The following is a 27,934-nucleotide window of genomic DNA, read 5'->3' on the forward strand; positions in this document are numbered from 1 at the left end:
TCACTGGCTGGTGTCAGCCTGCACGTGAGGAACACATTCATGTTTAAAGCAGTGATTCCCAACCAGTCCTCGTGGCCAACCACTGGTTGCAAGTGGGCCCTCAAATAACTGGCAAAACACTAGGAAAATGATAATATACAATTGAAATTAAACACACCAGAGCCTAGGATAGAGTGAAGGACAGAGTGAAGGACAACCTGAAGTAGATCCTTGAAATTCCACAATGTCAGATTTGTCAGCTCACTGACATTGTGAAATGTTAAGATGTTAACTGGCAAGCCTTACTGATCTCTTCACGTCACCTGATGAAACACACACTGCCCAGAGTCCATTACACCCAGTCAAAATGGCGGTTCGGAGCCAAGAATGCAAACAGTTGATACGCTGACAATCTTCTACAGTACAGGCATCTTTGTACTTTTAAGTCCAAACAGATTATGGACCTGGCCAATCAGACCAGTGCCCAGGGGCGCATGACTACCAGTTGTCCTTGGACGTATCTGGGCAGCGAGGCCGATCGATTTATTCAAATGCATATAGGTTAACACTCAAATATGTGGGCCGCTCAGTCTACTGTATACAGTAAAGGCCTCCCTTATGGCCATCTGACTAACAGGACTAACGTCTGTTTATTTTGAATGCAAATAGCCTAAATATAATGTAAATACTGTAGGTTATAGACAGGGGAGGGGGGGGGGATTGCCCGCAAAAAAAAAAACCTTGTCGGAGTGGGCAATCCGGTTCTAGTTTGTAAGCTAAACAGGCTACTGCCTCTCTGCCTGAACCAGACAGGTTATGGTCAGGTCTGTCTTCTGTCTCACATTTAATGGGCTCATGTGGGGTTTCGGGCTGTACATTAATATATTTGTTCCAAGTTAATTTATGTAAAGAAAGAAAGGTAGACTACTGTTCTTGACAAATAAGTGGAGGAAAAAACAGACTGCTGCCGCTGTCAATTAGGGAAATATCAGGCTGTAATCAGGTATGGACTTTAAAAAAAAAGGCATTGAGATGCTAGCCTGGAAACCAGACGAATCTGTCAAGAGTGTAATAATTTTAGATTGATCTGCCCCCCTTCCCATTCAAAATGTTTTTCTCCCACCAGAGCCGTACGTTGGTGTGCCAATCACAGCCCTTTATTCAATGTGGGGCGGGTTTATCACTTTAAAAAAAAAAACAATGACGTTTAGGGGAGTGACGCTCCGGTATTGTTGTGAAGATCTTTCTAAATAAACAAATTAAATAAATCATAACAAATAGCAATTTGGGCCTATAATGACATGCCAAACATACAGTAGGGTGGCCAGCGATTAAAATGCACGCAACGTAGGTGATGAACACTACTTTTTCTTTCCTTTTCTTCCGAACTAGTTTGGAAAGACCTTCCGAAATGGACGTTATTTTCCGGCGCCAGAAGGAGCATGTATTTGACCTGTGTAGTTTGATCTGATCTCACCTCTCATGGTAGAATGGAATCCATTTCTGATGATAGATGGCTGTTTTCCTGAAGAGACAGAGACACACAACAGTTAGAAAACACACATACAGTACAAACCCATGACTCTCTCTCTCACACACACACACACACACACACACACACACACACACCATGTCGTCTGCGTCTTCCTGTGTGTGTTCTTCGTCTCTTTCTCCTTCCTCTCGTTCCTCGTCTTCATCGTCCTCGTCCTCCTCCTCCTCACTGTTGTGTCTCTGCTCTGGACTCCACTCCTCCTCTTCCTCGCTCTTACATTCCTCTGTGTTACTGTGCAGCTCTGCAAACGCGCGCGCACGCACGCACGCACGCACGCACGCACGCACGCACGCACGCACGCACACACACACACACACACACACACACACACACACACACACACACACACACACACACACACACACACACACACACACACACACACACACACACACACACACACACACACACACACACACACACACACACACACACACACAGTAAGAAAAATAAGCCGTTGTGGAACTCAGATTTCTTACTTAAAGGAAGAAAGGAAGAAGAAGCTGTAGTCACTTAAGAGTTGCAGCACTATTTCTAGTGAGAATGAGTATTTACCGGTATATGTTAAACTGCAGGCATCCCACAGTATGACCGGGAACAATAATTGTAGAAGTATGTGTTCCCCTGGATTGCTTTCCACTGTATATTATACTCCAACTACCAGCATGCCTTGCATACCTCCCTTCCAAAGCCATGCACTCCTAGCTGGAGTTTTATTTATTTATTGATTGAATACATTATTAGTCAAAGAATGCAAACAGCATGAAGGTACAGTAAAGCATTTAGGCTAAAAGGATAACCATTGTGGTTCAATGCATTCAATTCATCAACAGAGCATAGAATATTAACACATTAAAGGTTTCAGGACATGCTGGTTTTACAAAACATTAACGTCTTTATCATGGTCCTTCAAACGTGTATTAAAAGGTTTTAACTGAAAAATCCATTCCAGTGAGCCATGGCAGGTTTTTTTTCTCTCCGTGTTCTGAGGCCTTTTCAGCTGCAATGGAAAAAAAAGCTATTTTGCGGCAGTGTATGACCGTTCATTTCAATGGGAATTACTATCTAACTCCACTAGTAGTTTCCTGATGTTTTTTCAGGCCAGTTTTGAAAGAAACCACTTAATGGATGAAGTCAGGGCATTCCACATTACGGAGGCAGAGTTGTTAGAACATCCCCCCCACTAAGGTGAAAACAGACACATGCATATTGACTGTTGTGTAAAGTTTGACAAAATAGGCCAATACAGGAAGCTCCCTAGAGCAGGGGTCTTCAACAGGGGGTCCGGGACCCCTAGGGGGTCCTCAGAGTTACTACAGGGGGGCCGCCAAATCTTTGTGTGACATGATATTTTTTATGATATTAAACACTTCAACGCTAGCATCCCTTTTCTGAGGAGAACTTTAGCCAAAAATAGCAGCAGTGTACAGGGAAAAAAGAGCAAACCAAGTTAAAAAAAAAGGTTTATCTGCAACACAATTTTGTACAATATAGAGGGGGTCCCTGCTTCATCTCTCTCTCAGCTAGGGGGTCCTTGGCCTGAAAAACATTGAAAAATCCTGCCTTAGAGGGTGCGGCATCGACCACGCAACCCCTAGTTCCCACGGCCTTCCTCCGGGTGCCTTTCTTTGGGTTGTTCACGATTGCACCGGCTAGGGTGATTTATATTTAGTAGCGCTCCTAACGCGTGAGCTTGTAAACTGGCTATTTCCGGGTTTTTTGCGACATCATGGCACCGAACCAAAGCGTAAATCAGGCTTTTGGCCATTCATGTGGTACTGTATTTCTCTGCCTTCCCCATGCGGTTGAGAAGAAGCAGTTTGGCTGCAGGTTCCGGGTGTACTGTATACTTTGAACAGCTCTTGCACCGCCTTGATCCTGTCCAGGAGCCTTCCCATGCAGCCAAGGGATCTGATGACTGAAATCATTTCTGTTCCCTTTGATGGTGCACTGTTCACAGCCACGGCTCATACGATCTATCTTGGCTTTGGACAAAGGACAGAATGTGTCAAAGTCCTCGCGGTGAAATAAAACAGAAAATGGAGATGTTCTCTGTAGTGTTGTGGAAATGTAACTGGCAGTGGAAAACGGTGTGTCGCAACGCCAGACACACACTGATGACAGCCGACCGCATGTCGTCGCTGTCGGCTGGAAACCTTGTATGTCCAAAACTGTTACTTGTCAGGAAATGAAAAAAAGAAAATAACCTGTGTTCCAATGCATCCAATGATTTAAAGTCACAAGCTCTTGTTAATACTTTTCATTGGTTAAATACATTTTATAATAAACCCACACACACACTTAACCACTTTCACTAACAAAATACAAAAATAGCAAAAAATAGCAGATGTAACAGACCTACAAGGTTGTAGATCGGCTACTTCTGCTACTTGTTTTGTGTGACGAAAAGTTGAAATATGGAGATACAAGGTTTCTGCCCAACAGCAACAATGTTCTAGTGGAACGCATTGAACGCGCACGCACGCACGCACACACATATAGGCGGCCATAGCTGAGTGGTTAGTGAGCCCGCCTAGGGAGCCAGAGGCCTTGGTTGCCCCAGGTACGATTCCAGGCCAGGCCAGCAAATGTGTCGATGAAATGAAATTTGTCCCTTAACCCCTAATTGCTCACAGGCCCTCATTGGAAACAAGACCGCAAGGACTTTCATGAACGGACCTGTTAAAGGAATTATCCTTATCCTTACACACACACACACACACACCCACGGACGGACAGGGCTGAAACCAAACCCAAAATGATTCACTCTGAAACATGCAAATAAGCATGGCTGCATGCTACCTGTTAAGTGTGTGTCTTGTGTAATCTGCTCTAGTCTTCCCAGCAGAGCGTCGATGTTGGATTTAATCTGAGTCAACTCTGATTTTATCACCTGTAACTCTGCACCTTTCACTGGAGAGAGAGAGAGAGAGGAGTGCATTAGTCATGTTTCACACTTCTCTGTGTCCGATGGTTGAGGCAGTAACCGTGTGCATACAGTTAACAACTTATAAAGTGCAAGATAAGAGTAAATGACATGAACCATACAGTCAAAAACACACAATTAAATGTGCACGGTGGTGCAGATAGAACTATCTGTTCTATCGTACAGATTTGTGCGTAGGTGCAGATAGATAGTAACAGTTTTGGACATATGAGGTTTCCACCCAACAGAGACTATATCATACAGATTTGCGTGGCGGTGCAGATAGCTCACGTTTGTGTTTGCTGCTGTTGCTGCTGCTGTTTCCGACGGGAAGAAGGGAAGCGTTGCGCGCTAGCAGTTTGACAGGCAGAGACTTGACCCTGCGTACCACAGGAACCGCCACACGGGGGCGCTTTAGCGGAAGCACGCGAGGGACTGGAGACACCCTGCCGTGATACTCAAGCAACCTGGAGACAGAGTGTGTGGGGTGGGGGGGGGGGGGAGAGACATGGGAGAGAGCAGAGAGACATGGGAGACTTTCTATTCAATCTATTAGTTTTCAGCGATTCCAAACCCGTGGGCCGGGGGCACACTGGTGTATGGGTCGTCATGAGGACATTGCAAGTGGGACACCAAATAATTTAATTTAATTTGATAAAATAACAAAAGTAATGTAAAAATATATATAAAATGTCATGGTATTTTTCTTTGAAACCTTGAAAAAAGTATTTTCATTCTGATACCGATAAATAGGAACTGATCCAAGACGGAACACAATCGATTGATCGATCATTAAACTGAACATGCTCTGAAAAAACACGCGGCGCACCCATCCGACCACTTAACATGACTTTTCTGAATCAAGTGAGCTCTCGTGTAGGTAAGGTTGAGAACCACTGTGTTAGCAAATAAACTAGGGGTCTTTTCTGTAAACTACAGAAGTGGCATGGTAGAGGGAACATAATGTTGTTATTAAATCACTGTATGTATACAATTAGGAAAATTGGAAACAAGCAGCTTTCTTTCCCCCGGGTCATCATGGGTTGAGTAAGCAAGAAAATGTGTATTTCTAAAGCACTGTTCAAAACACAAGTTACCAAATGCTTCAAGAAACTAACCAAACTAGAAAGATGTGCACAGTGTAGCACATTATCTCCACAAGGCTTGGTGGTCTACCCAGGGCTGTAAGTCATGGTGTGCAGCCGTCAGGACCCACCCAAGGAAGCTGTGGTGGGAAATAGCATTCAACTTTTTGCATTTACCTTTGGAGGTGCTCTATTGAGGCCCCTCAACATGCAATTCTAATTTGGGGTTGATTGGATCTTGCATTCATAATATATGGCATACTGTATGGCCTCCAGGCCTGGTGTGAGGACCAAATAAATAGGAGGGACATTGTTTTTTTATGAAGGGGCACACATGTGTAAAAAACATGACTCGCTTTAATGAATGAAAAGTACATTATACATATTATTATTAATAATAATAATAATAATAATAATAATAAATAGGCTATGCAGTTAAACACCTTGAAGAACAGTATTGTGTGTGAGTTTCCACACCACTGACACACACAAATACACATATGGGACAGAGTTCTCTTGAGGGGCGCTTACTCTTATCTCCTATATCATACACACAATTGTCACTTACTGAGCCAAGCAAGCCAGAAGACAAGCATGTTCTGAAGGACTCAAAAAAGAAAACAGGTTGCCAGTCATGATACAATGGACACACCCAGGCTACAGCACACATCCCTCTACATGCATCGATTAGTGAAAGGTTCAGCACCACTGCTGATGGACAGTGACAGGCCATGCGCGCAGTGACCCAGCAACATGCCTTTTTTATACAGGGATAAAATATCCAGCAGATCAAAGCAGCACACAGAGCCGCTGTGTCAGTCTCCACAGAGGCAGTGTGTTTGTAGTTAAGCCATTACCAACACTACAGCAACACATGCAAAGAGTTAGAATGCACACAGAATCCAACAATGGAATGACAAGCTACGTTGGGGTTGACAAACGGGCTGTGATTTTGTAGAACACTCTGGCTTGTTACGCAGTTGCAATCGAACGCAAATTACGTATTTCTCGCCAACAAAGTTGTCTTTAAACTCGAAACATTGAAAGACAAAGAAGATAATGGCGGCCTGCAACCGTACAAAGCCTATTGTAAGACAAAGTAGACAGGGTACAGCGAGGGGGCAGTGATGCAGCTGCTCATAAGCTGATAAGCAACATAAGCTCACATTGTTTCCAGGATATAATTAAATCAAACTAGACATTTCCATGTTTTATTGCAGTGGTTCCCAAGCAATAAAACAGGCTCCCATTTGACAATAGAAAGAAACATGCCTCCTTCCCCTCCAGTGTAGAAAGACTGAAATGCTCACACATGACCTACTGATATTCAACTTTTAATCACTTCAACCCTATAGTCCCTATTCTGTACATGTCACTATAGGCGAACATTCGCCGAAAATAGAGAAACATTCAGCAAAAATAGCAAGTCAACAAGCTCTGTGTTGTGAGATTATTTAGAGCTATTTTCAGTAAAGAGATATGGTGTAGAGGGGAAAAAAGAAAAGAAAAAAAAGTCAATATAATTGAACAAAATATATCCACAGGACATTAAAAACAGAACAAGCAATACATGAATATAATAAATATTCATAAAATGCCTTATGCGAATAAGCAGGCCTCAAGATGCGATGTGGGTTTAAGCCACATTGCATCTTGAGGCCTGCTTATTCGCATAATAAACTTAAACTTTAAGGGCTTTAAGGGCTTCTGACAGATACCTGACTGCAGTTTATCACAAATATAACTTTCCTCTGACATTACCAAAAGTAGCTTGCTGTCAATTGTTTGTGAAATGTTGGATATGATGAATGGCTTTGAGAATGGTCTATTAATAGTTATGAGGTAATGCAAGATTAGGGTTAGATTTTTTTCTTCAGAATAGATTGAACTGAAGCCACCATAAAACATTCAGGAACAGGGGCCTGAACGGGGGGCACGTACAGTAACTCTTTCCCCAGAATGAATGAATGAATGAATGAATGAATGAATGAATGAATGAATAATGATGCAATTTTCTGCTGACATACTCACATCTGCAGGACATTTATATTCAAAGACTTTTTTGTAGCCCAGTAATCTCCCACTTCATATTAGGCTAAGCCTTATTTATTTAGAGATTTTCATGTCAATTATGTGTGCTGTTATGGTTATTGAAGATGAAATTATTCACTAGCTTCTGCTGCCACTTATTAGCAAGAGCGTTAAATCTTTGTCTGCTTCACCCCAAATCTTTACGGGGCATACATTCAAATCCACAATGCAAACTATGAAAGGCCGCTTGACGGAGCACATATCTCTGCCAGGCTGGGTTGCCTCCCCACGGCTGTGTACGATGTGAGTTGCAGCCGTCATGACGTGAAGAGGGTGGGTAGCCGTTAAATTCATTTTTCTATGACACATTTTCTTTTGGTATAAATTTAGAGTAGCCAATAATTCTTACCCCTTTTTCTCCCCAATTTAGTCGTCAATGAATTCCTCCCCACACGCACTTCTGTGTGTTGTCACTGCCATACTGGCTCACCTGCCAGTGAGGAGCCCCCACCGGGAGGACGCAGCGCCTTTGTCCCACTCCTCTCGCACAATTAACACTCCCTGCTGACAGGTGCAGCCCGGGAGTATGTCCAGTGACAAATATCACGAGTTCATATAGACGCTCGACAAAGAGGATTTGCAGTGGATTTGCACTCCGCCACCCGAGCGCCTAGCCTTTCTACGACATGCGGTGCAACTTTTCACGAAATATTTTGCCGCCCCTATGGGCAGAAGTGAAAGTGCTTTAGGAGGTGCGCTCTATGGAGGCCCCTAAACATGTGATTTGAATTTGTGGTTGATTGGATGCTGCGTTCATAATAAATGGCAGCCAATTACAGGCAGCATGGAATATCAAAATAACCCTGTTTGACATTGCATTGTAGCAGATCATTTGTTCCTATTTTGGTGGGAGGGAAAATGTTTCTGCAAAAAATAGTGACATTTGTTGCTCCCTCTATGGGTCTATGTGAAATCGCTTTTGGCTCTGTGTTGTTGGGTACGATGAGACGCTATGTTCATGATTTATGGCATTTTTTGTAAAACAGGCCCTGCCGCAAACTTTGGAAGGCAATCGTAGCCAATGGGATTGGAATGAAAGGGGAAACAAGTCAGATAACGGGACAACAATGTAAAATACCCATCTTTTGCAAGGATAAAGAGAACACGCCTGGCATTAAAAAAATGCATATGCTCTGTTTACTGAAGAGCTGGACAGACAGGGAGGGGGTCATACCTATGTTCCCGGGTTAGGTTTAGGTTAGGTCCTATATTCCCCGCTCTCCCTAGGAAACGGGGAACATAGGACCCGGGGAACATAGGACCCGGGGAACATAGGTACGGTCCCGACAGGGAGACCCCTAGTACTGAATAAACACTCTATAGCAATGGTGGGCAGCACTTCATTTTTTCCAGAGGGCCATACTGACTTTGATTAATTTAGAAAAGGGCCACCCACAAAATTAACGAGTGAATTGAAGATCTACTGCTTGTAGATCGGCTGTTTCTGACTGTAGGGGTATGAGTGAGGAATAGGACCCAATTGCAGGACAAGCAGGCAGGCAAGGTAAAATGAAAAGGGTTTAATAACCAACAGGGATGACAAACATACACAAGAAGAAGAACCCAAACTGCTTACACAGACACTAAACTCGCACCGACATTAAATGATAAACTGACAAGGAACTGACTACACAGGGAAGTTTAAGTATAAACAGCACTAACAGGTGAAAATCTAAGTACAATCAACACAGGATTGGACGAGACTAACAGAACACAGGTGAACAAGATAACCAATAATCAGAGTGGGATGGGACAACACAGGTAACAATCTACAGGGGCAGACACAAAGGCACGAACATTACTACAAAATAAAATGCACACGAAACACCTAACAGACTAACAGAACTCAGACCTCACACAGAGCATACTAGACACAGAGTTACAGAAGTAAACGTAAATCAGGAAAACAAAACTAAAGAGACCTACACCAAACCGGGAAATGTCCAAGTTGACAAACATTCAAGTCCAAAGGCTGCTGAGCAGGCCTTGACAGTTTCATCTTTTTTTTGTATTTTAAAATGTTTGCCTATATGATGACATGTCCAAAATAAGGCTGCCAGGTTCAAAGTGGGTAAAAGCACACTAAGAACCTCGTATTTGTTTTTACAGCCTGTTGAATCCCATGCAAGTATGTGTCCTCATAAAGACCCATATGGAGACTCACCTGAAGACCATTACCCTGTCTCATGTTATTTATTAACATGTCATCTTCCACATTTAGCTCAGTGGCTAGAGAGGCCATCTGCTAATCCCAAGGTCACCGGTTCGCCTCCCCGCCTGCCCATGTCTACGTGTCGAAGTGTCCCTGAGCAAGACACTTAACCCCCCCTAACAGCCCCACAAGTGTTCATCAGAACCATCTGAGCAGCCATCAACTGGGAAAAGCTGAAACTGAATTGGGCGGGTGGAGTAGGATGAAGGCTCTACAGTATGTAGAGCCTTCAAGAGCCTTAAAGATTAAGGTCTACAAATAAAAGAAATTACCAAATATGACAGGCAGGGCTGAGCTGACAGTAGATGTTGACATAATTTACAATGGAAGCAAAAGAAAAGTCATTCCTGAGCTGATGTTGAAAAGGATTCATAAAGAAGATGGAGATGTGGTTCAGAAATAATTTTCACAGCCATGGTCAGAGGTATTTGTCCTGCCTGGATCTGGTTACTGATTATTAAAACCCTATGTAGTTCAGCGTTTCTCAAATGGGGTACGGTACAGTGCGTGTACCCCAAAAGGTGCAGGGAGGTACTACAGAGGGTATGTAAGTGAAAGTGGAAAATGTTATAATTATGTTTAAACCACCTGAACCCCAGCATCTCTATTCTGGGAGGAATATTTGCCTAAAAATGGCCAATCTACAAGCTCACAACAACGTGTCGCAAGGCAACGTGTCGTGAGCTTGTAGATCTGCTATTTTTCGGCTAAGAGATTTGGTGTAGATCCGAAAAGAACGCACCAAGTACAGTGCAACTCAGGTCCGTTTTACGGTTAATGATAAAACATTGACAAATGTGTAAATACTGTGTGATGCTCGCATGACATCTGACCTCTTCACAGTTCCCTGATCTTACCCTGTACAGTCATTGTTTTCCCCCATTGTCATGCCTGATTTGCCTCTTTGTCTCCACTGAATTGCCACCATTGAATTACCACCCAGGCGTGAAATGACACCATTTCACACCTGGTAAATGTCCTTCCTCCGTGACAAGGCTAGGACGTCCCAGTGAAGTGCCAATGGCAGTCCCCTTTGAAATTCCCAGATGTCACGTCTGTATGTCTAACATCATGTACATACAGTACTGTACCACCTATGTGTGTATACTGCATATCTTTTGTTTTATTTTTTTTCTCCTTGCTCTCCCTGAACCCCCTCTCTTATTTCTTTTCTCTTTCTGAAAGCAACAAAAACTATGGGGCTCGCACAAAAACTAATTTCACCCACTTCTTTGCACAGTAAACCTGTGATGTGAGAAGTTGATTCTGATTCTGTAACGTGTTAAACCAAATAAAATAAAATGAAAAACTTGAATAGTACAACTGTTGAATAGAAGTAATACGTTGTAACAAATGAAAGTACTTCTTCCACCCCTGGAGGACACATACTTGCATGGGATTCAACAGGCTGCAAAAAATATACGAGGTTCTACGTGTGCTTTTAAGGAACGCAAGCTTTGTTTTGCGCTTTGTATAGCTCAGCGGGCACTTCGTTCAAACATTGTCTGCTTGATCGCTTGATCACCATCCCCCAGGAGATCGAACCACGTGAGAAATCCATGTTTTTTTTATCTCCGCCGCTGCAAAAGTGATTCCTCATGGGACTTTATCTCATTCCTAAGGCGCCGTGTCCACAGAAAGCTTTTTATGAGCGGAGGAGCGCTTTAGATATCATGTCCAGAGTGCTCGCACGGAGCGCTTATTGATGCCCACAACGTTCGAAACTATCTGTGTTCTAACGACCTGTCATCTGCGTTAGCCACAAATAATAACGGTAAATATGGACTTACAATAACAATACAGTAAAGATTCAAAGTCAGCTCGAAAATGAGTCATTTTAGGGGATGTCAGACACAGCCAGGTGGATCAAACGTGACATTGATGAGCAGCAGCTAGCGCTCCTCTCCAAAAGTCAAACTCATTTCAGCTTGAAGTGCCTTGAGCGCGCTGCCGGGAAAATAAACGGTGGGCGGTGAGAGCACTTGAAGCATGATGCTCAGCACTAGGAAGAGGAACACTTCAGCGTGTCTTTACCATCGAAATGTATGGAATATAAAGGTGCTGGCAGCTCAAAAAATGGTTTCTGCGGATTCTTATGCCATATGATGTGAAACGCAAAGTGCTGGAGGTGTCTCAAATGCCGGGGGCGGGCTCAAGACTTTTTTTGTTTTGTTAGTTAGTTTTATTTTTTTCCACGGCTGTCAGAGCCCTGAATGAGGAGGACATGGTCAAAATACAAACAAAAAAAACAATAATAAAAAAAAAAAATCCAACCGTAAGAATCCTGAGCAGCTGTGCAAAATGTTACTCGCACATGTACACAGACACGTGATTATGATGTATTAAATGTGTACATTCTGCATCTTTGCACACTTAAATTTCATTTCTATCTTTTCTATAATTTAGTTTTACGTCATTACATCCAGTATTATAACTTTTTATCATTATTATTATCGTTGTTGTTATATTATATTGCTGTTAATCACATTTTTGATAGCCTAAATGTACTCAACTGTGCACAAAGAGTTTAAAGGGATATTTCACTTTCAAAAAAACTTTGGGTCATTTTATTGTCTACTCAGGCTTTTGAGAGCCCCCCGGACCGTTTTTAAGTTGCTTGATTCAGTATTTAGATATTTGATATTCATTTTGTCAGACACGCCCCCTTCCTATACAAACCCATTATGACTTCAAACTCCATTTTTAACATGTTAGATTCATCAAAAACACCCGTCCTTGGTTCTGGTGACTCACCCTGCCCTCCTAATACGCGAGGGGCCGTGTTTTTTCGATTACTTTTTTCATTTATTTTATTTAATTTTTTTATTGTATTGAATTTTTTTCATTTTCCAAAAAATATATGAAAAATAAATGAAAAAAGTCAAATATCTAAATACTGAATCAAGCAACTTAATAACGGTCTGGGGGGCTCTCAAAAGCCTGAGTAGACAATAAGATGACCCAAAGTTTTTTTGAAAGTGAAAAACCCTTTAACCCTTTTTCATTTGTTTTTTATTATTTGTTCTTGATATAAGAAGAGTTATTATATTGCCAGGTATGTTTGCAGCATTACCGAATAAATATGACATGTTTACATGGTAAGCTATACAAATCCAATAAAAGTATAAATAAGATAATTTATGAAAGTAAAGGCACAGATAGAAAGCTCTATACCACTCAGAGGCTACATAATGTACAGTTATGGTAAAATCGATAAATATGAAATATTGCATTTACTGTATGGAATCATGTTGAGTATTTTATTAGCTCCTTTCCATATCATATCCCATCTTGTATTATTTTATATTTTTTCATCTCAGTCATAACCCATCTTGTATTATTTTATATTTTTTCATCTCAGTCATTAGATCTAGGCCTTTGTTTTAAAGAGTCACTAGAGTATAGATCGATAAATCATAGTGGGTTGTGGGCAAAGTCTCTTTACATCTGCAAGGTTTCAGCCCGATCCGACCAACATTGACTTTTATAAAAATTAAAGTTAAATATTTCAAAAGAATATAAAACATATGTGAATGCATGGATGTACTGCTGGCAGAGCGCACCAGAAACGTGGCACTGATCGGACCGGTGGTTCCAAAGATTAGCCCCAGACAGGCTCACAGACTCACCATTTCAGGATGGCTTGCCTCCTACTGTTTAGATCAGTGGTTGGTTCTCAAACATATTCAGGGGACATGTCAGGGATCCCCAAATTGATATATTAGGTAGTGGACCCCCATTTAAAAAGATTTGTGCCAGGGACCCCCATAAGAGAGGATTTGTCAAAAAAAGTTAAAAAATAGAAGATCTAACAGCTCACAAAAATAGAAGATCTAACAGCTTTCCGTGTCACAATGCAACACGGAAAAAAACGAATAAAGCTCAAGTGTTTAAACTGTACACTTATGCCGCCTGGAATCCCTTCAAGGACCCCTGGGGGTCCCCAGACCCCACTTTGAGAACCAGTGCTGTAGGTGGGGAGATAACGGTGAACCTATATGATCTGCGTGCTTATAATTTACATTCTCTCATTGGCTTTACTTCTAGCTGGTGAAATAATAAAGAAATTAAGCTGTTCCTCATTTTGCTGTGGACCCCATTAACACCCTAAAGGACCACTGGGGGTCCCCAGCGATGGGAGAAAACATTGATTCACTCTCGTTAGTTACGATGGGAGTCGCATGATTTTCAACTCAGATTTTTTTAAAGAATAGCCATTTTTTAATTAACTGCAATGTCTTACATTGAATCCTTGTTGCCAATGGACAAAGAACGATACATTAGAAAATTAAACTGCATCGGAATGGATTGTTGTTAATATTATTAAGGACTGCATGGACAGATGATCCAACACAATGGCCGCCGGTTGCGTACCAAGATATCTACAGCTAACTGATTGAGTCGCCTGGTAAGAACGTAACAAAGCAGCTCTTCGGCATTGTAGCTCGTTGGTTTCGATGAGCCAAACTCAATATTTTCCCCCACGCTAAAACCGGGTGTGACTTTTTGTGGGCTTTCCTGTCTATCTCTGTGTGTATGTATACTCTGGTCTCACCTAAAGCTCATTGCACTGCCTGCAGTCGATGCAGAATGGAGCAGCTCTTATCACAGGTATGAGGAGTTTTGAACAGTTTTAGCTGCACATTACAGGTTGCCAGTCACTTTTAGAATAGATGTTATTATATTATTATATTATTATATTGTTAACTTTTAAAACCTCTTCATTGTCTGGCACCTGGCTTCCTAGTTGAGTTGCTAAATCCCTATGTGCCTGTCCGTCCATAGCCTGCAGGGTAGACTTATCACAGGTATGAGGAGTTTTTAACACTTAAGTTTTAGCTGCACATTACAGGTTGCCGGTCACTTTTAGAATAGATTTTATGATTGTATAGTTAACTTTTTTTAAAGCTCTTCATTGTCTGGCACCTGGCTTCCTAGTTGAATTGCTAAAACGCTGTGTGCCAGTCCGTCCGTAGCCTGCAGGTCCTCTTCTTCAGCTCAGTTCCTGTAAGTCCATGTTGGTGACCAAGGGTGACCGGGCCTTTACCATCAAGGCCCGGGGACTCTGGAACAGCCTGCCAGAGGACCTTAGGTAGTTCACTAACCAGTGATTTCCTCACTGTGTGTGTGTGTGTGTGTGTGTGTGTGTGTGTGTGTGTGTGTGTGTGTGTGTGTGTGTGTGTGTGTGTGTGTGTGTGTGTGTGTGTGTGTGTGTGTGAGAACCACTACAATGGTTTGAGACACGAGGAGGCCACGGTAATTTTTCAGCTTTTTACAGATTATGAAAGTATACAAACATAATGTAAGCCTTCCAAGGATGTGTCATTCTTTGAAATCGGAACATATTTGAAGAAGATATGCTCAATTGTTAACCCAGATTGGTCCAAGCCTAAAAATTGGCTCCAAAACATGTCACACTTTCAGGCCTTCAGAGCCTGGAAATAACCACTCCTCTAATCACTCCCCCATTGTCACCTTTCAGCCAGCTGTCAACTCTACAGAAACTTAATGCAACACAATTAAAATATTTCCCACTGTTACAACACATCGTTTTCACAAAATACAGACAGACGGTGGTCCTTTCTCCATTTGTGTAGCAGGTTTTATGATGCTCAGATTTACCGTGCTCTCCTGCAGGAGCTTAATGAAATCAACTCCTCAGTATGAGTCACAGCTTACTGGTCTGATCATCTGAATCAGTGTTGCCAGATTTTGTGAGAGAAATAACCAACCAGGTCTATGAAAACAAGCCCAAAAGAAGCGACTATATATAGGCCACATGAGCACTTTAAACCTAGATACATCGGCTATTTGAAAATAGCCGATCTACAAGCTCACAACAAGTCGCAATGCTATTTTCTGTTCTAACAACAGAGAACACAAATATGGTACAGGGGTCCCTGGCACAAGACATTTTGAGATGGGGGTTAGGGCCAAATATATATTAACGTTGGGGTCCTTGACATGAGAGTATTTGAGAACCACTGGATTAAACAACATTTAGGAAAAAAGGCCAAATAAGCAACTACACTTTAGAAACAATCCCAAAAAAAAAAAACCACAACTACCAATATTTACAAGCAACTTTACAGAAAAAGAAGCCCAAAGTCGCTTATAACAAGCAGACATGGCAACACTGATCTAAATGACGTGAGTCACAGCTAACTGGTCTGATCATCTGAATGATGTGTGAAACCAACAACAATACATAGAACGCCAAATGGTCCTCCACTGAATATCATAGCAAGTTTATAGACATGTCTGCCAGAGACAGAGGGAGAGGAGGGTGATGGAAGTAAATAAAGAATTCCTTGCTCCCCTAAAGTTTATCATTACAGCAAACCAACAGTAATGGTAGACCTGTCTGTCTGCCTGCGTGCGTGCGTGCGTGTGTGCGTGCGTGAGTGCACGTGAGAATTCAATTCAATTAAATTCTCTCGCTCGCTTACTCTCTGTGTCTGTCTGTCTCTCTCATTCAGAGTGTGTGTGTGTGTGTGTGTGTGTGTGTGTGTGTGTGTGTGTGTGTGTGTGTGTGTGTGTGTGTATGTGTGTGTGTGTGTGTGTGTGTGTGTGTGTGTGTCGAGAGAGGGCCTGAGCGGCAGCCAGCAGTCAGGCAGACACATCATAGCAGTGGGTATGAATCACTGCAGGGTTCTGCTCCTCAGCTGGTGTGCATGTTCACACATCTGTTAACACACATGTACTGATGGGAACACTCAGCGGGGTTTCCCTGCCTCTGATACAGGGGCTGACGCTCTGGATTGATGGAAGGAAGGAAGGACGCAAGGGAATCAGGGACAGATGGATAGATAGAGATGTACAGTAACGGCAGACAGACAGACAGACAGACAGATAGAAATAACTAGGTCCATGTGGGGGGAATTAGATAGGAGAGGGGGAAAAATCCTTGAAGAAATATCAAATAAAAATATCTGAAATGTTTAATACAAAATTCAATTCAAATTCAATTCATAATATATATTGTGCCAGTTTAACCATTTTCAACATGGTGTCGCTATTTATCATTATTGTCAAAGCAATGTGTTCAAAGAGAGAAATAAAGAGAGAAATAAAGAGAGAAATAAAGAGAGAAAGAGAGAAAGAAAAAAAAAATGCCGATCTACAAACTCACAGGCACGTGCCTGCACGCACGCACGCACACGCACACGCACACACACACACACACACACACACACACACACACACACACACACACACACACACACACAGTTGCTGGCATCTCACAGAGGTCCTTTCTTCTGGGTTTCTGGAGTCCAACAGAAGTCTATCACTCCTCTCCAGAGGGAGATGGATGCAGAGCCCACAGTCTTTGATCAGCCCTGGTTCTGGACAGCTGTAATATCTCATATGGCTTCATGCATAACATGCCAACATTCCCCAATGTTAACCCCTTTCTCCCTCCGGGGCTCCACGGTGGTCATTTCTCCCGTTAATCTCCCGATTTCATAGTGGTACAAATCAAAATGTGTGTTAGTCTCTGTGTGGGATATGTGTTGTGGTACCTGGCAAGCCAATCCATGGGCAGAGGTGCGTACCACAGCCCTGGCCTGATGTGTATTCACTCTCGCTCCAGCCCGCTTCGCTCAGTTTGCCGCTGCCGCTGTTCACCACTTAAACCCAGTGGTGGAAAAAGTACTCTGATTGTTTACTTAAGTAAAAGCATCGATACTGCAACGCAGAAATACTCTGTTACAAGTACAAGTCCGGAATTCAAAATTTACTTGAGTAAAAGTACAAAAATATTTGTATCAAAATGTACAAAAAGTACTCATTATGCAGAATGTCCCATTTCACAAGTTTTCAAACGTATACAAATGTATAAATGTATACAAATATTTTGAAAATAGCAGATCTACAAGCTCACAATGCGACGCATTGTGAGCTTGTAGATCTGCTATTTTCAAATGGCCGAAATGTATATAGGGCTGAAGTAGTTAATGTATGTTTTGTAATAATAATCAAAATCTACAAAGTAAAGGTTTCAAATAATTGTAGTGGAGTAAAAGTATAATATTTCCCTCTGAGATGTAATGGAGAAGAAGTAAAAGTACTGAAAATTGGAAATACTCCAGTAAAGTAAAAAAAATACATTACTTTACACCACTGCTTAAACCCCATATGGTTGACCGGAGTCCCTCAGGTATCTATACTCGGGTATTATCTGTTGTCTGTTCGTGTGGGGAAAGCCTTTGCAGAAAATAGCCGATCGACAACGCAATGTGCTGTGAGCTTGTCGATCTGCTATTTTCTGCAAAAGCTTTCCCCACAATACGGATGCTCATGGTTTAAGTGGTTAATAGATGAAACAGGTCCAAAGAAGAACAAATAGTCTTTTCTAACCGCTATCCAGATCAGAAAACACCACATGTTTTGTAAGATTATGTTTGGACTGAATTAGCTGACTTCTGGTAGTTGGAAGTAGTGCAATTCAACACTGGCAACCGCTGCTGACTCTGTTTGAATACAAAATGAATGATCTGTAACTCATTTAGGGTCAGTGGCACAATCTAGCTGCATGATGATGCAAACTGTAGCGCTGCCTCATTTTAGCCTTCCTTCCTTCACAAACAGATGGATATTATGCAGGATATTTGCAAGCTTTGCAACTGTATTGCAAAAAGATATTGCAATAGTTGCAAAGCTTGCAAACAAGTTGACAAAATAAACCAAACTGTACTGTACAGTGCATTGCTGCCATGACTGGTGTGTTCACACTGACTAACTTCACACACTCTCTCTCTCTCTCTCTCTCTCTCTCTCTCTCTCTCTCTCTCTCTCTCTCTCTCTCTCTCTCTCTCTCTCTCTCTCTCTCTCTCTCTCTCTCTCTCTCTCTCTCTCTCTCTCTCTCCACAGAAGTTGCAACTTGCCTGACATTGTTTGGGCTGCCTTTTTGAATGCAGAGCACATGAAGAAGAACAAGAAGAAGAAGAAAACTGAACGTCTCGTACAGAACGGTTCCAAACGAACACAGTGTACCTTTACACCCCTATTATGTACATACATACTATGTACTGTACGGTGTACTATGAGCCGCGCTATGAGTTTAAACCGAGTGGCATGTGTACATAATGATGCATGATCACGTCTTAGAGCACATTTTCTTCAAAATACTGAGCAATGAATGGGTAATGCACAAACAATAGGCACTTCAGAATAATCCTTCATAGTGTTGGTTGGCTCAGTTGGCTGGCAATACATCAAAACAAAGGCTTCTCACAAGTCATGGGAACATAATATGAACTGGTGAGTGCTGTCCATGCATATTTTAGAGCAGTGGTTCTCAGCCTTTCCTGGGTCAGGGCCCACTCGAAAATCTTGAAATTGTTTGCGGCCCACCGATCTGACCACTTAACATGGCAGCCGGTGTTAAGTGGTCAGATGCTTATTTTTTAATCAATCAATCGATTGTGTTCCGACTTGGATTAACGTAGTATGCTTTAGGTTCCTAACATCAAGAAAACACATTTCAATGGTTTCAAGAATAAATACCATGACTTATTTTCCACAACATCCTCATTCAGCTTTTCAGTTCGGTTTGAGAGGTAATGTTTTTAGGACAGGACTGTGCATTCTGTCTGTCTATCTTTGTGATTAGGTTTCACCTACCAGACCAGGCTGCTGACGAGACAGCTGCTGTTAAGTCTCTTTAGGACAGATAGAATGATGGATGGATGGCTGGATGGCTGGATGGATGCTGTCTGGACTGTGTCTGTCTGTCTGTCCGTCTACTCACCTGTCATAGAAGTCTTCTCTGTAGTAGTCGTAATCAAACTCGTAGCCACTGGAACACAAATAGTACAACAGTAACACAAAACAGATAGATGTATACAAACATCACATCAGCACAAACACAAATCAATCAATCAATCAACCAATCAATCATAGTACCTTTTGGATACACAGGGCAAAGTACAGGTACTTAGTAGGTATCTACAGTAAAGTGTGCAGTAATCAATAATAAATCAATCAATATCTTAGAATTAGTTACCTGTAGAGTGTACCTGCTGTCCTCTTCAGAGCTTTAGATCTGATCATTGGCTTGGGCTCTCCTGCCATGTTGATATCTGAGGAGAGGAGAAATACTCACATTAATACATGCATACCTTCATCTGTGTGTGCTACCCCCATCTCTCCTCTAGAGGGAGCTGTTGAGCCATGCTGAAGTTTTTGCTAAACTCTCTTACCACTGTCCTGATGGTAAAACAATCACACTCTCATACAACAATGTCAGTCAGTCAGTCAGTCAGTCAGTCAGACAGACAGACAGACAGACAGACAGACAGACAGACAGACAGACAGACAGACAGACAATGTGTAATGTAAAGGTTGCAGTAGTTATATAATGTTCCAAAATTAAATGTAGGTAGTTTAAATGTAAAGTATCTGTAAGGTAAGAAGTGCACACACACACACGCACACACGCACACACACACACACACACACACACACACACACACACACACACACGCACGCACACACACACACACACACACTTTGCACCAGCAGCTTGGTAATTAAACACGTTGAAAACAGAATGTTAGCTTTTGTTATATCAATCTTCTTCGAGGGAATCAATGGAGCTGAACAAATAATTAAAAAGTGTGTTGTTAAAAAAGTGCCTGGCTGTTACTGCATGTCATTAGTCAGATGCAGGGATTTGAGCAGCCTCATTGATTGAGTGAGTGAGTATACTTCACTGTTGGATGTATGGACACCTGCAGTGGTGGACAAAGTACTGAACCAAATATTACTCAACTACAAGTGAAAGTTCCTCAGTCAAATTGGTACGCCTACTTGACTGAAAGTACTGGAGTTTTTGCCTTTCAAAATACTAAGTATTCAGAAGTACAGACGTCCACTAAGCAGGGATTACATGTTCCGCCCTAAAGCCCAAATCACTTTCTTTTCGGGCCTATCCAATTTCAACCACATTGTTCCATCATTGCTATTTGAAATATGATTCAAATGTGATTTCTAAAGATCAGTCTCAGTCTGGACAGACCGTGAAGCTTTGATTTATAATTTGTCGTACGCCGCTATGTCACTATACAGCCACCAACGCAGATAGGTCGATGATACACAAATCCCATCTGATCCTTTTGCAAATAACAGTGTGGACGGCCCTACAGATTGTATTTGTGAAACTAATTGGCAGATTTTTACCTGCAGTCTGAACAAAAGCCTCTCTGCCTCCCCGAGTCCCACAGGCCCTCAGTGTGTTATAGCAGAGGCTCTTAAACTTTTTCTTGCTTCAGTACCTTTCCCTGATTTCTGAATCAAAGTACCGAGTACTTTACCCAAACAACATGTTGAATTTAGAATTCTGCAAGAGAAAACCGTAACCCATTCAATCCAGGAAAGCATCTGTGTCATTTTAGATTTTAGCAGCAAATATGTTTTTTTAGAAAACTCTTGGGATTCATAATAGTGGCTCTCAAAAATAGCAGATATACAAGCTCACAGTGTGTCACTTCGTGCCATGCTGCGAGCTTGTACATCTGCTATTTTTGAACATTTTAGAAAAATCTTGAAACACAAATCTTCTCTTTTGGGGGTCCCTGGAACAAAACATTTTCAGATCCGCGGCCAAACACATACCATTTTGGGGGTCTTTGGCATGAAAACATTGGAGAACTACTGATTTGGAAGACATTTTTTAAATCGGCCTCAAGTCTTAAAGACGGGGTGCCGTGATTTTCAGTGATCCCCCCCCCCCCTAAAACATAATCATCAGGTATTATGGTTATACTAGGAGGAATCTTTTTTTCAAAAAAGTGTACAGAAAGTGTTGAAATTATGTTTTTATGTAGACACGCCTCCAGTTCATTAAGTATACCTGGTTCTCACCTTAGCACCTCCTCCACCACCTTAGCACCACCCACCTGTCATAGTCCCTCCTCCTCCTCATGCCCACACCTGTTGTGTTATGATAATGAGGGGGAGGGTATAATTTTACTGTATCATTAAAGTGCTGTTTTTCTATTGGCACGTTTGACCCTCAAGGTTTCAGCCTCCAGGAAGAAACTCTAAATAGTCAGAGAAGACATAATACACCATAAAAACACCACCAGGGGGCTTAATGAAGTTCTATCAACCTCATAGACACATGAAAAACAGAAAAAGTGCAAAAACCATGGCACCACCTCTTTAAACCGGTATACTATACTGATCTGAATGAATGTTGAAAAACATTACATTACAAATGTTTCGTGTATTGCTGTCATGCATACACTTGTTTTGTTGTCCAGATAAGTGGAATGTATACAATTTACAATTTAAAAAATAGTAATTTGTGCATTAAGCTCTCTTGTTCAGAGAGAGTTTCGCAAAATGCGAAATCGGAATAAACAAAGTAAGCATGCAGCTCTAGTCTAAATAGTAACGTAAATATAGTGCAGAGAGGACAAATGAGCGCCTCGATGAAACTTGGATACCATGCTCATCTATAGATAGATGAGTCATATAAGAACTCTTTCAAAAAGTTATATTACTGTGTACTTCCATTTAAGAGAGTGCTTGCACATACAGTATAGGTATCGAAAACAGCTTACAATACATTTTTATATAATGTAATCACCTTAGATTTGTTGGACTACCATCGAGGGCCTCTCCTCATCTGATCCGTTGCCTGTCTACTACTTTAATGATGAGCCTAGCATCTTTTTCATCTACTGCAACATAATATCTGAAAATAATTGCCCCTCGTGGGATCAATAAACTAGTTTGAAGTTTGAAGATATTCAGCCAATAGTGAAAGTGAAAGTGTTCCCGGTATATTAGGAAAACCAGGAGTGTCGTTATTTTCAGCTTCAATCATTTCAGCATCATCTCACACATTTCCTCAAATGATGGGAGAGGACTCCCTCTTTCCTCCACAGCAGTATTATAGGCCAGTGGTTCTCAACCTATGGGGCCGGGGCCGCACTGGTGGGCCGTGAGGATGTTGCATGTGGGCCCCCAAATAACTGGCAAATTATCAATAACATAATATAACTTAAATATATTTAAAAAATATGTGAAATGTTGGGGAACAGATGGGGAACGCATCTGTGTCAATTGTAGATCTGCATTTTTTCTGAAAAATCGTGGAAAATGTGGGCAAATCTTTGAATATATATATAATAAAGCGAACATGTTTAACTCCGATCTTTGCTTCTGGGGGGGGGGGGGGGGGGGGGTCTCTGGAACAACATATTTTGAGATGGGGGTCCACGGCCAAATACATATCATTTTGGGGTCCTTGACATAGAAAAGTTGGAGCACCACTGTAAGCTGAAATGTCACTTTGAATACATCCCACTGTCAAGAGTGTGGATGTTAAAGAGAATATCTTCAACTGTCTTTTAATAATACATTCAGGGGAAGGATAGGAAGGCCGAGGCCATCCCCTTTCCTTCACCATCAGCTTGGTGGAAGCAGATTGTCGTGACGTAAGTTAATTATTTATTTGGAAAATAAAAGTTGTATGTAAAAAAGTATATACAAAGAAAAAAAATAGTATTCTGATAGTAATCATTGCTATAGAGCAGGGGTCTTCAACCTTTTCAGGCCAGGGACCCCCAAACTGATGGGGAGATGGAGCAGGGACCCCCTACCTCGTAGGGTAGGGGGGGCTACCACATATATTGTATATTTATGTATACAATTGTGTTTTATATATACGCACCTGCCCCAGTAGGTGTGCAAAATAAAAAATCTCTAAAAAATATGTATAAACATACCATGTTATTGTGCATTGTGCCTCCATTTATCTGTTTGCTATGGATTCATGTTATGTTTAAAGACAATTTGACATTTTGGAGAAAAAAATAAATAAATCAAAAATCAAACAAAAATATTGTTTAATCAAACAACAATTTTGCGGACCCCCTGTTGAAGACCTCTGCTATAGAGTGTTTGTTCGGTGACAGGGGTCTCCCCGTCTCTCCAGCTTCTAATAAACAGAAGATTCCTTTTCAGGTCGGGATACCAATTTTATCCAATCAGGAGAGAGAACTATTACAGGATACAGGATAAATGAAAGTGAAAAAAGTTACATTGGAATGGGAATAGGCTACTTACAGCTGTCGTTTTCATACATTTCCCCAAAATGTATATGTATTTGGCCGCGGACCCCCATCTGAAATACATTTGTGCCAGGGACCCATAAGCAAATATTTGTGTGCTAAACATTTTCAACATTATTCCAAATATTTCCAAATTTTATTTAAATTTAAAGTTTTTTTTCTTTTCTTTCAACAGCATATCTACAAGCCCACAATGCATCCCATGGCGACCCACTATGAGCTTGTAGATCGGCTATTATCAAATTGCCAAAGTATAGAATAGGGTTAAAGTGGTTAAACTGTTCCTCATTTGACTGGGAGTAGGCACACTGGAAGTAGTTGATGTGTTACTGAAGGTGTTTACATGTTGCTCTCCGTGGTGCTGAACAGCAGTCAGCTGCCAGATAAACATAAAGCTCACTGCACGGGTCGGCTGGGCCGAGGGGCAGCGGTGGCCTAAAGGTTAGAGGAGCACACAGGTTGCCGGTTCGATTCCCTGGACTGGCAGGAAAAATCTGGGTGGGGAAGTGAATGGTCACCAGTCACGCCTCCCCCAACACCGCTGAAGTGCCCTTGAGCAAGGCACTGAACCCCCAATCTGGGAACCCATCGTCAAATAAAAAGGAAAAACAGCGCCCCCAGCGTTTTTCACTTTCGCATTTGACTCTGGGGGGAGCGATTAAATAGACCTACGCTGACTGGAAACCGGGGTTTTGGTCTGCCCTCGGCCCTCCACTTCCGGTGGTGCGCCTATGTTTTCATTCCCACTAACAATATTTCTCCACGGAACACTAACACCACTTCTCCCAAAGAACATGGATCGTTTTGGTTATAAGCCCACTTGTTTCTACGATGAAAGAACACGTTAAAATGTTACTAACTTTCCGTGGTTTTGTCGGCTCCGAGGACGCTATTGTTAAATGAGTTTGGGTTTGTTTCCAGTGGGAAGCGAGCGCACAGATGTAAATCCCGCCCACTACACTTGATTGGGTGAAGCGCAGCCTGCTTCCTGATCTGAAGGCACGCCCACTTGTAGGCTAACGCTCACATGTTCTGAACGGGGCTCCCGACAGATTCAGTAGCGCAGCTCTGGATCTGTTCTTGAGAGATTACTGAACCCCCCAACTGCTCCATTGTATTGGTCATGCTCCCAGGTTTTAATGTGTGTGTGTGTGTGTGTGTGTGTGTGTGTGTGTGTGTGTGTGTGTGTGTGTGTGTGTGTGTGTGTGTGTGTGTGTGTGTGTGTGTGTGTGTGTCTGTCTATGTGCAGGGTGTTGCTGAAAATGAGCACTTTTGCTCAGCTACTACCCTGATGGGTAAATAAAGAACAAAAAAAAGGGGGAAAAAGAAGCTGCATGCACCATATCTCCACAATTAGACCATTAGAATAGCACTACGGTACACTAAACAACAGCGATTTGTACCTGTAGGGTATGTAGCACATGCACACTTAAAGTCACTAAAAAAATGGCACAGTACTCCTGATGAATCTGCAAGTGTGATCAAAACGATCCCTTCTATTACGCTCTTCAATGCCTTTCATGTATTTTAATGCCCTTTCTGAATTGCCGTTGCGTATGAAGTGTGCTATACTAAAGCAATAAGCCCCAAGAGGCTGTGGTTTACAGTGGTTTTAGAAGAGCTAAGGAGTGTTGTTATAGGCATGAGAAAGTAGTCTCTGACTGTCTGTAGAAAGAAGGAAGTTGCTATGCAAATAATTCCAAATGGTACGCAAGCCTGGTTTTAAAGGTAGTATATTTTTTGGTAAAACAAAAAATAAGTGTTTTGTGGAGGGAGAAAAACTCAATATTCTGATAGTAATCATATTACTTTAGACAGAATTTGTTCAGAAACAAGGGTCTCCACATCTCTAAAGCTCTTGAATAAAGAGAAAATACATTTTCCAGTTGGTTGGCCAATTTCCAGGTCCAATTTTGTCTGCTCATTTCCTTTTGTCACCACTCACCACTTCCAATTGCACTTGTTTACCCTGTATCCTGTATGAGTTCTCTCTCCTGATTGGGTAAAATTGGTATCCTGACCTGAAACTGTGTTTTCTGTTTACCAGACCTACTACTGAACAATCACTCCATGGCAATGATTACGATCAGAATATAGAGCTATTTATCACTTATTTTGATGAAAATGTCACTTGCTGCACATTTAAAGCCATTTCAACAATGCATTTATTGTAAAGTTTGCACGTACGCAGGATGTCGAGTGAACCAAAACAAGCACTCATCTTCCCCTGTCATCCTAAGAAAAATACAATTGCGAAAGGTAATACATCCATTGGACAGTAGAGAGTGTTAAGATGATTGGAATGATTAATCAAGCACCCAGACTATCCGTTTTATTTTAAAAAAAAATGGCCTTGCCTCTCTTCAAAACCGCCATAAAAGATCACCTATCTGCAATTTGTAACTGGTCTCTGTAACACCAGAAATTACTCCCTCACTCCCCAACTGTTTACTGTACATATTTTTAATTTGTATTACTACTAGTATAGATGATGTTTTGCATATTATTGTATTTTATTGTATGTCCTTAAATGTCTCGATGAATTGAATATACAGGACTGAGGACCCCAATGGAAACAAGCCCTCAGGGCTTTTTGTGTTATCCTCTCGCACCATTTGTATAATCGTACCATTGTACCTTTTTGCAAACTGTTAATAAAGTATTCAATCAATCAATCAATCAATCTCTCTCTCTCTCTTTCTCTCTGACTCTCTCTCTCCCTCTGACTCTTTGTCTACTCCCCCTCTCTCTCTCTCTCTATGTCCTCTTTCTTGCTGCTTCTGTATTTTTCTGTGTCTTTTCAGACTCGATCTCACTTTCAAACAAATTTTCACCCCTTTGTGCTTCTCTTTCATTTAGCTCCTGCTCTCTGCCCTCTATTCCACTTCTCCACTCTGTCTCCTCTCACTCTATCCTTCTTGTTTCATTCCATTACTGACTGAAAGCATATTGTTTGTTACCATGGCAACCTGCATGTAGCATCACTCTCATCCATCATTTACACAAACCAAGGACACAGTTGCCACTGTGGTTCAACTGGTCAGCTCCCAATGACCAACAGAAGTAGAATGTGGTTGTACTGGTCAGCTCCCAGTGTCCATAGAAGACTGCGGTTGTACTGGTCAGTTGTGATTGTCTGACTAATTTACTGACCAGTAACTGGTCTCTAATTACAATGCTTGTTCCGTTGAAGCTTGTTTTTACACAGTCAGCGCAATTTATCAACTTCATAATCTCATTGAAATACAGCTTCATTCTCAGCTCTTAAAAAGAACGTTTGAAATTTCAGCTAATATTGAAGAATAACGCCCAGGGCCGTCGCAAGGGTGGTGCGAGCGGTGCGACCGCACCGGGCCCCGCACTTGGGGGGGCCCCGCAATTATTTTTTTTTTTTTAATGAACAGAATCACATTTATTAAGAGTTATAAAAAGAAATAACCGCAAATAACCACCAAAAACTCGGAAATATCCGCCCAAAACCGCGCGCACGAACGCTGCGCGCGCGCACGCGACTTCGCACCGGGCCCCGCATTTCTCCCAGACGGCTCTGTAACGCCTGTGGTACCTGGAGGATCCGACTCATCCAAACACCATCAAACACTGGTTCTCAACGTCAGACAGACAGACAGACAGACAGACAGATTCAAACTGACCCAGCGTCTGTCCGGCCAGCACCCTGCTGTTCTCTCCCACCACGGCGCCGCGAGCGTGCCTCTCGCTGGCGTACTGGATGAAGGCGAAGCCCTTGTGCACGGAGCATCCCAGCACGCGGCCGTACTTGGAGAAGATGGCCTCCACGTGGGACTTGTTGACCACGGCCGTGTTGAGGTTCCCGATGAACACCCGAGAGTTGATGGACTTGGCGTCATTCTTGTTGGTCACGTTGCTGGTCTGCACCTTGAGGGACATGGCTCGCTGCCCAGGCACGCACGGACGGACGGGCGGACGGACGGGCGACAATCCCTGGGGATGGCTGGACAGAGAACGGAGAAGGAAAAGGGC

The 27,934-nt window shown here is 42.1% G+C and overlaps 1 protein-coding gene across 1 annotated transcript; it reads right to left on the reverse strand.

The window, feature by feature from the left end:
- Nucleotides 1-27,841, reverse strand: raly (RALY heterogeneous nuclear ribonucleoprotein; the record flags this gene model as incomplete). Its single annotated transcript, XM_080423593.1, has 8 exons — nt 1-18; nt 286-302; nt 1,457-1,504; nt 4,334-4,444; nt 4,749-4,924; nt 19,600-19,647; nt 19,855-19,930; nt 27,586-27,841. 8 exons carry the CDS (start codon nt 27,839-27,841, stop codon nt 1-3), a joined length of 750 nt encoding a protein of 249 aa, XP_080279719.1.
- Nucleotides 27,842-27,934: the final 93 nt, after the last annotated feature.

This window comes from Gymnoscopelus braueri, assembly GCF_963280865.1.
Source record: "Gymnoscopelus braueri genome assembly, chromosome: 3".
NCBI classification, from domain to species: domain Eukaryota; kingdom Metazoa; phylum Chordata; class Actinopteri; order Myctophiformes; family Myctophidae; genus Gymnoscopelus; species Gymnoscopelus braueri.